This window comes from Nanorana parkeri, unplaced genomic scaffold, assembly GCF_000935625.1.
Source record: "Nanorana parkeri isolate BGI_ZX_2015 unplaced genomic scaffold, ASM93562v1 scaffold1634, whole genome shotgun sequence".
In the NCBI taxonomy this organism is placed as follows: Eukaryota; Metazoa; Chordata; class Amphibia; order Anura; family Dicroglossidae; genus Nanorana; species Nanorana parkeri.
The window spans coordinates 192,109-201,480 of record NW_017307902.1 but is presented as its reverse complement, the minus strand read 5'-3'; the positions used below and the strand labels follow the sequence as shown (position 1 = coordinate 201,480).

Below are 9,372 nucleotides of genomic sequence, written 5' to 3'. Positions count from 1 at the left end.
GGATATAAATATTTAGGGGTTGCCTTGGAATGGGCTTTTCCCCCCCCCCCCCGGGCTCCTAACTGGGGGGAGGTGTACTATTGATCCTGACCTCTGAGGGCTCTTGCCTAGGTAGGCCTCATCTGCCATGATTTAAGGCCGAGGGTTGGGCCTAAGCTCACACAGAAGATTCCCGGGAGGAACTTCATCTGCTTGAGAACCTGGAAGTGGGCTTGGACCTGGCAGGGAATCTGATGTCTCATCCAGGGAGTCAGGTGCTATGTCTGCAAATCGGCTGACGTTTTGTCGTACACACTGCACCCGCATTCAGGTTACAGGCTCCCTGCACAGTGAATCAGAAGTCTGTGCTGTCCTAGGTGTCTGTAGCTCCTCCCCTTCTCCATTTAAACCTCTTAAAGTGTCTGGCACCCAACTATACATTCACACCCCACCACCAGCCAAGGCCTTAACTCAGTTAGAATGGACGCTGCTCCCATGTCTAAAAGTTTTAATAGCCTGCAGAGCACTGGCCCTGATATCCTGTGTTGGGGGGGGGGGCTCCTTTCCCTTGCAGGGTCCTATGGAGCCACCATTGTGTGTGCTAGTAAGCTGTGTGTGTCTCCACAAGGCTAGCCACTCCCTTCCTCCATGCTAGGAGATGTGCTAAAGACTGCTCTGTCCCTTGTGATCTTGTACTGGACAGGAAGTTCAGGGAAGCCGAGCTGAGAGTGTTGGAGCTGTCTGGAAATGAGGACTGTAAGTGCTGGAGCACAAAAATATAAAGAAATACTTGGATGGGAAATGTATATTTATTGATTTGGGTTCAGTATTCAAAAAACGAGTTTAATACAAACAGGTGCAGCATGTAGGTACAATGTCTGTCCGTCACCGTGAAAAAGATGGCCGCCGTGCTCTCCAAACCGTGTCACTAATATGGCCAATCGGTAAATCCATCTCCATTACGGCACTAAAAACCTGAGAGGTGTTCTTTTCCCTCTCGACCCCATCCAAAACTAAGGATTTTAGAAGACATTTCCCGCACTCCGGCCACTAACACACCTCAACAGTTGTGTGGGTCCTCTGATGTTTGGTAAGACAAGACTTCTCTGAAAAACTTTTCCCGCACTTGAGGCAGGAATACGGCTTCTCCCCTGTGTGAATCCTCATATGACTATTAAGATGGCCCATTTGTGAAAAACTTTTCCCGCACTCAGGGCAGGCATATGGCTTTTCCCCCGTGTGAATCCTCTTGTGAGTGTTAAGATGGCCCATCTGTGAAAACCGTTTCCCACACTCCTGACAGACATACGGCTTCTCCCCTGTGTGATATCTTCGATGTACAGCAAGGTCTGCTTTCCATTTAAAACTTTTTCCGCACTCGTGACAGGAATATGACTCCTTCCCTTTGTGAGATGTTTGATGTATATTAAGTTCTGATTTTAGTGGGAAACTTTTCCCGCACTCGGAGCAGGCATACGGCTTCTCATCCATGTGTAATTTCTGATGTCTGTAAAAGTTGGTCTTCTGTGAGAAACAAATCCCGCACTCAGGGCAGGTAAACTGCTTTTCCTGCATGTGGCTTCTCTGATGTACAGTAAGACCGGACTTTTCTGAAAAACATTTTCCACACTCAGTACAGCTATATGGCTTCTCCCCCGTGTGCGATCGCTGATGTCTAGAAAGCTTGGACTTCTCTGAAAAGCTTTTCCCGCACTCAGAGCAAAAATACGGCTTCTCCCCCGTGTGAGATCTCTGATGTATAACAAGGTGTGACTTGCGTAGAAAACATTTACTGCACTGAGGACAGGAATACGGTTTCTGCCCCAGGTGTAATTTCTGATGTATAGAAAATGTGGCCTCATCTGAAAAACCTTTCCCGCACTCAAGGCAGGGAAACTGGTTTTCCTGCGTGTGGCGAATCTGATGCACAGTGAGACTGGATTTTCGTGAGAAACGTTTCCCGCAATCATGACAGGCATGCGGCTTCTCCCCTGTGTGCGATCTCTGATGTTTGGTAAGGCTGGACTTATCTGAAAAGCATTTCTCACACTCAGGGCAGGGATACGGCTTCTCCCCCGTGTGAGATCTCTGATGTATAACAAGCTCTGATTTCCGTGAAAAACTTTTCTTACACTCGGAACAGGAATACGGTTTCTTGCTTGAATGAGCTTTCTGATGCACAGAAAGTGTAGCCTTATCTGAAAAACATTTCCCGCACTCAGGGCAGGAAAACAGCTTTTTCTGTGCATGATGTATCTGATGTAAAGTGAGGCTGGACTTGCGTGAAAAACTTTTCCCACACTCAAGGCAGCAGTACGGCTTCTCCCCCGTGTGAGATCTGTAATGTATGGCGAGTGCTGATTTATAAAGAAAACGTTTCCCGCACTCAGAGCAAGAATAAAGCTTCTCACCCGTGTGAGACCTCTGATGTTCAGTAAGACTTAATACAGAGCTAAAACTTTCCCAACATTCACTACAAGAAAAGGTCTTCTTCCCAGGAATGCCGGCACCATCCCCCACAGGACGAGGTCGCTCAGAGTCAGAGGGATCCCATGGTCTATCCACACTGTGACGTCCACCATCCATAGCTGAGCTCATTGTCTCTTCTCCCGCACAATCTGCTGTGATGTCCTCATCTTCCATCTTACAACCTGGAGATAAAGTCAGACGATCCTTTGAGGGTTCCTCCATGGCGTGTCCTGGAAACATAGAGACACATGATGGAGAGATATGAGAGGGTTAGATAACTTCACTCAACATTCCATCTGGATCAGGAGGTCTGAGGGAGCGGATGTTCTATGAGGAGGTCCCAACCAGCCGGGACTCCTCCCCTCTTCACTCAACATTCCATCTGGATCAGGAGGTCTGAGGGAGCAGATGTTCTATGCAGAGGTCCCAACCAGCCGGGACTCCTCCCCTCTTCAGTCAAAGGGCCTTTGGTCCTCCTCCCAGATCACTTCTACATTGACACAGCCTTGTCAGAAGAGGCGGAGCCAATGGGGACTGAGAGGAGCATGCTCTTCACCCAACCACAAGCCTAGGCACTGGGTCATGTGACCTCTGAGCAACAAGAGGATCAGAGTATAGACTGGCAGTGACAGAAGGATATATTGTGGGTCACCTCTGCGGTTCTGTGTAGGCGTGTCCTCCTCTATGGATGTCCTCATCATCCCGGCCTCCTCCGTATATCGCTGATCCTCCCTCACATACGTCTCTTCTACTTCACCCTCAACTTTCATCTTCATCAGATCTTCACCCTAAACCAACAGAACGGCAGAAAAAGTGAGATTTCGGGGCTTTCTATAAAATCGATTTTCATGGAGTCCATTGGGGGACACAGGAATTTAGAAACAGTTGGGTTATACTGCCATCTACAGGAGGATTGGATACAGGCAGACAGAAAAATTGTAAGGCAACCCCCCCATAACTCCTCCTCTACCCAGCATGCCTCAGTTTGGTGGAAAAGCTCCAGCAAGGGTAAGAGCAAAAAGACTGGTGAGACCCGAGTCCCTCAAAGGACTCCGAGAAGTAGTATGAAGATCTTATTTTCTTTCTCATCCATTGTTACAAGATACAGTCCTGATGTCCAAAAGCAGTCTGAGTCCTAGACACCGGGCCACCGACAGGCCCAAAAGGGATCGGGAACGGTCTGCAACCTAAAATACCAACACCCGAATCTGAACCAGATGAGAAGCCACCACCTGAGGAGCACAGATGATCAACCTGAGGCTTACACCAGGGTAGAAGAGGTCACCACCAACCGGGGAGGTTTCCACCTGAAGGGACACGGAGCCTGAACCAGTGAGGTGATGTGAAACCCAAAACCAGGTGGAATCACATGACTACCAGAGAGGAAGAACTAGACCAACAACTTGATGTGGTCAACAGAAAAAAGTAGGACACGTCTCCTGGAAAATAGGTCCCCAGAGGGAGTCCTGGACAGAAGAAGGTCTACAAGAGAAAACTGGTCTACAGGTGAAGGCTCAAACCTCGCAGTCCCAACCCCTTCGGATCTACATAATAAGGATGAGGTTGTCGGGCCGGACATCCAATCTTGTAGATATCCAACGATGTGAGAAATACCATCACATGATATCCTATAATGGGGAACAACGTGACCCCGAGACCTTAGAGAACCAAGGGTTCCAACCCCGAAGCCAGCCTGAGGGTGCACAAGAAGGACCCCTACAATGGGAGGCAGGGTTAAAAGCCCTAAGCCCAGACTAGAGAAGAACATAAAGATGGTCAAAACCCTCCCGGAGGTGTCTCTGGGGGCTGACAGATGAACTCTGCAGGACCTCCCTAACCTTAGTCTAGAAGATGAATCTCCTGACCCCCTGCAGCCCAGCGAAGTATCCTAGTCATGGAGAAAAGGACAGGAACTATAGTCACTGCTAAAAACTTTGACCTAATTACGGGCAGAACCGAGGATGGGATCTGAAGCAACTTCCTCAAGATCATCCACAGAAGCAGAACGTATCTCCAGGGGATCAGGTCCCATGAAGGCCTCTGTACATTGTCTATCTCCAATAGGAGGTTCCTTCAGCCATAACCGAGGATGTTCTGCTGGCCGGCAATCCAGGGAACACAGAGCCCTCCAGTGATGACTTCTGCCTGCCAAGAAGATGAATAGCGCCCAAGTGTGCAAAGTTCTCTCTTTGGTGCGGAGATCACCGGATGTCAATGTCATGGCTGGAAGGTAGACAGTGTAGTTGAGAGTTGTTCTCTCTACATCCTACTTGTCCTATCACAGGGAGGAATCACAAACCTTCCTGAGGGCGAAGGTCATGCAACATCTGGGTGATGTTCAATGGAGTTCACTTTTTCAGCTCGGAGAGTGAGGCCAGGGTCATCCAAGTGTTGAAACTGACTCACGGGGAAGTCCTCCAGAGGAGAGGACGGTCTGTTCTGGAGAATATGGGGACATCCCGGCAACTGGAGTCACCTCAAGCAAGAGGTAGGGACCACCCCATTCCCCCGAAGAGACTGATGGGACGTGCCAGGAATGTCTTGACCATGGAGACCATCTTCATGTCTTGCCCCAAGCCAAGGCCCCCAAGAGAAGAAGAGTCGGCTGAGCGTCAATGAGAGAAGGGGGGACCTCGTTAAGATGTTGTGTCGCTTTAATGTCTATAAGACCCCTGACGGGGGAGAAGGGGCAAGTTCCCTGACAGTGTAGACAGGGTGTAAGTTGAATGACCTAGCCCATTGGTGGCCAGTTGTTACAAATGACAGCCACCTGTGGGGCCCTTTCTCATCGAAGCTTGCAGGATTTAGGGCCCTCAGAAAGGTTCTGACTGCGGGGGGTCCACAGCTGACCCTCTTCAAGGAAGGTCCTCTGAGCATTCCTCAATGTGAATGCCAGGAAAGGGCAATATGGAAGCCGCTAGGACAGCACTTGAGTTATAGCAGGAGCTCTCAAAGGACTCTGAAGGCCCGTGTCCTATTTCAAGGAAGGAAACGGCAGGAACTTGTCCCGGCCAACCTTGGAGGTCAGAGAGTTCCTATGGAGGAAAGGGAAGATGAGGGGTATCAAGTACCATAAGGGGTTGAACTGTACCCAAGGACACAGAATTCTCCTTAAGAAGGGGCAACTGAAGGAGGTTCCGGATACAAGGGGTTAGCCTGTGGACTAACGGGGACGTCCTAAGCACCCACATTCTGGGGAGGCAAGCTACACAAAGGCCCTGTCTGGGTGTGCAAACAACCCCCGACCTTAGAAGGAAGGGTGCAACTTCATCCAGAAGGCTTAGCCCTCCTCTGGCTTAGAGCCCTATGGGCTAAGTGGAGCTTAGACTATGAAGACCCACGCTTATCTACTGCTGGGGTCCAGGTATGGTCTTCACAGCTAGTGCTGAGGAAACACCAATCCAGATGGATGCCATACGGAGAACAGCTCTATCGGCAATGTGAGAATCTGGATGGAAGTCACCAAAGAAAAAAATCCAAGAAGCAATGGGGGGCTGGCAAAAAAATATGACTTAGATCTTTCCCAGCAGAGGTGAAGACAAGGTGTCCACCTCCAAGGACACTATGGAAAACTGAGGCATGCTGGGAAGAGGAGGAGTTATCATTACAATTTTTCAGTTTGCCAACCTCCTGTAGACGGCAGTATAACCCGACTGAATTCCTGTGTCCCTCAAAGTCCACACATCTCCACATGTCAGAGCGTTCCATCACTTTATGTTCCCGCCCCTCAACTCCACCCACCTGATCATGGCGGGGGACGGTGAGACCTTCCTGGGTGGGATCCCGGGAGTACCGAGGGCGGCGACGTCTCTCTGGTGGGTTCCTGTTGTTAGCTGGCTCCATCACAATGACCTTGAGATCCTTGCGTCCCTCAGCAAGCTCCGTCATCACCCCGTACTCCTCGTCCTCCTCTTTATACTCTTCTTTAACAACGATAATGAAGTCCTCGAGGTCTCCGCTCTGGAAATGTGATAAAAGGTTCCTTACAACAAACCCGCGTGTGTGTGTAAATCATAACTACCAATAATTATTGATCGCCTACCTGATCATGGTGGGGGAGGGTGGGATCTTCCTGGGTGGAATCCCGGGAATACAGAGGACGGGGACATCTCTCTGGTGGCTCCTTCACACCCTTGCATCCATCGGAAAACTTCTTCTTCATCACCCCGTACTCCTCGTCCTCCTCTTTATACTCTTCTTTAACGACAATGTTATAATCTCCGAGGTTTCCACTCTGAGTATATAAAACGTTCATTGTAACAAACACACTTGAGTATAAGTCATAGCTGCCAATAGTTGGTAACCACCCACCTGATCCTGGTGGGGGATGGTGAGATCTTCCTGGGTGGAGTCCCGGGAATACAGAGGACCTGGACATCTCTCATAGTGGGGGATGGTGAGATCTTCCTGGGTGGAGTCCCGGGAATACAGAGGGCGGGGACATCTCTCATGGTGGGGGACGGTGAGATCTTCCTGGGTGGGATCCCGGGAATACAGGGGGCGGTGACATCTCTCTGGTGGGTTCCTCTTACTGGATCCATCTGTAGGAAACACACACACTGACTGAATACATTGTTTCTGTGTGTATCAGATGATGGGGGATGTAGGCGGAGCCTCCGTACTGCTCTCTCCTCTTACCCGGTGATGTGAGGGGCGGGGCATTCTCCATCACCACGTCCTTGTAGAGATCCCGGTGTCCTTCTAAGTTCTCATCCACAGAGACATCCCGTCATCTTATAGGAACCTGAGACACACAATGATACAGTCACCACCTTGGAGAGGCGTGGAGGAAGTGTTGTCTGCTGTGGAGGACCTCTTCTGATGAACACAGCGGGGAGGGTCCATTTCAGGTTGCTGTAGATGGTGTTAGGGGACCAGCTGTCAGCGCTAGGATCCGGAAGGTCCCTCTATGACTGAGGCAGCCCTTGCCTGATAGGTGACGGGGTTAATCTATAGAATCCCCGGGTCATCGCTCCACCAGGGCTCGCGATATCGTAGCTACCTCTGTGTGCTCCTGCGTGACCCAGCTGGTACCTCCTCTGATCCTCACGCGTGTGACCCGGCTTGTCCAGACCCTACCATGTTACTCGACTCACCATGACAACTTGGCCTGGTCCTGCATCACAACAGCATCATGCTGTTCCACCTACATCTGCAGCGGTGCACCACAAGTAGCAGCCAGCCTGCTCCTGAATACTCGGGTAACGCGGGTTTGGATGTGGAATTATTTTTTGTCGGTCTCGTCTCTGCTGGAGGGAGGAAAGGTCAGACCTGGGGGCTTCCCTCTCGCTGAATACAATGGACGTTCTTGACTCTGCACCAAGGAAGGGGGGAAGGAAGTATGGTGCTGCAACTGAAGATGGAGGAGGAGAAGGTGGTGGATGGTGGGACTGATGCTGTCAAGGTCTGCTGACTTTTCAGAACAAAATTTCCTGTGTCTGGCTGGATTAGCGGAAGAGGAGAAGGAGGTTGAGGAGGAGGAGGAGAAGGAAGAGGAAGAAGAGGAGGAGAAGAAACAGAAGGAGGAGGAGAAGGAAAGGGAGAAAGCAAAGGAGATGGAAAAAAAGAGGAAGAGAAGAATAAGGAAGAAGAGAAGGAGGAAGAGGAAGTGGAGGGGGAAGAGGAGAAGGAGGAGGAAGAGGAGAAGGGAGATGAGGAGGAGGAGAAGAAACAGAAGGAGGAGAAGGAAAGGGAGAAAGCAAAGGAGATGGAAAAAATGAGGAAGAGAAGAAGGAGGCTGAGGAAGAGGTTAAGGAGATGGAGGAGGATGGAGAAGGAGGAGGAAGAGGAGATGGAGAAGACAGAGGAGATGAGGAGGAGAAGTTGGAGCCACCACAGCAACACACACAACCCAACCACACCACTCAATCCCTCCACTGAATGATCCCTATGAAGAAGCTCTCCCTGTACGCTCACCATCACCAGACACACCGACTGACCTCCCACCACTGCTTATAGTGAGGGGCGGGGTTATGGTTGATCTCCCACCCCCGCTTATAGTGAGGGGTGGGGTTATCCACCTCCTCTGGTTATTGGACCAGGGACAATGGTTGTGCAGGTCATCACGGGGGAACACCAAAATGAATCGACCACAAACCTGACCAAAATTCAAATCCCGGAAATTTGGGTCAAATTTTAGTCCAATCCGAATCCCTAACAGAAGAGACTGCAAAGGTGAAAAGGTCACGCATCTCCATAAGGAAGGCAACGCTCCGACCCCGTACATGGGGAAATGTTCTGACCCTGAAGGGGTTAATATACATTTCCACACTATATGTATGTATCAGAATCTGCCGGAGATAAAAGAGGTCACGGTGAATATGGAGGACGAGGATGGACATGACGGGGGGAGGGGTTACTGGATGTACATATAACATAATATCTTATTACCTCCTCTGCTGCCAGTTCCAGCAATGTCTCCTCTCTACTTCTTCTCAACTCAGAATTCACACCTCCCCCATAACTTCCTGTCTGTAGCTTACATCACTTCCTGTCCATAGAGACGTCCTGTCTGGGTCTAGGTGAGATCACCACCTGGTGGAGCTCGGAGGAAGTGCAGCCCCCGAAAAACGTCTCGTAGTGTGAACACGGCCTTGTCGTTGTTACCGGCCCGAACCCGTCAATCACGTCAATCACACGTGACCATACACAGGTCTGAACCGAGCGTGGGCGTCACAAGGACGTGGCGATACCGCTCTCAGCCTCACCCTGCGCGGAGATTTCCCAGCTCGCGGGACAACAATCTCAGGCCAGCCGACTGAGAGCGTTCATCACTAGGGTTGGAAAACTCCGCAGTTACCCCTTTACACGCCAAATGTTCACTTCCACCACGTGTCTTACCGGAAACACACATCGTTCCCAGCATGATCGTGCACCCCCCCCCCCCCCCCCCCCCCCCCCCCACCCCCCCCCCCCCCCCCCCCT

General features: G+C 50.6%; 1 protein-coding gene and 1 long non-coding RNA gene across 3 annotated transcripts; both read right to left on the bottom strand.

Moving 5' to 3' along the window:
• Nucleotides 1–1,020: 1,020 nt before the first annotated feature.
• LOC108799115 (zinc finger protein OZF-like) lies at nucleotides 1,021–4,768 on the bottom strand. Its single transcript, XM_018570938.1, has 4 exons — nucleotides 4,748–4,768; nucleotides 3,649–3,755; nucleotides 2,262–2,452; nucleotides 1,021–2,177 (listed from the first exon to the last, which is right to left on the bottom strand). The coding sequence occupies exons 1-4, from the start codon at nucleotides 4,766–4,768 to the stop codon at nucleotides 1,030–1,032; spliced, it is 1,467 nt and encodes a 488-aa protein (XP_018426440.1). The 3' UTR covers nucleotides 1,021–1,029.
• Nucleotides 4,769–6,319: 1,551 nt separating this feature from the next.
• LOC108799123 lies at nucleotides 6,320–6,790 on the bottom strand. 2 transcript variants are annotated; one of them, XR_001941994.1, is made up of 2 exons: nucleotides 6,760–6,790; nucleotides 6,320–6,408 (listed from the first exon to the last, which is right to left on the bottom strand). It is a non-coding gene; the product is annotated as an uncharacterized LOC108799123 (long non-coding RNA). The 2 variants fall into 2 exon arrangements; XR_001941995.1 differs by lacking the exon at nucleotides 6,760–6,790 and adding an exon at nucleotides 6,491–6,521.
• Nucleotides 6,791–9,372: the final 2,582 nt, after the last annotated feature.

Excerpts from the sequence above, each read along its gene's own strand:
- LOC108799115 (XM_018570938.1), bottom strand. The coding sequence starts at position 4,768 with ATGACCTTCGCCCTCAGGAAG. Across the intron at positions 2,453-3,648 it reads CATCTGGTTCAGATTCGGGT|TGAATGTTGGGAAAGTTTTA; the intron begins GTTGGTATTTTA and ends CTTTTCTTGTAG. Across the intron at positions 2,178-2,261 it reads GTGTGGGAAAAGTTTTTCAC|ATAAGGCTACACTTTCTGTG; the intron begins GCAAGTCCAGCC and ends AATGTTTTTCAG.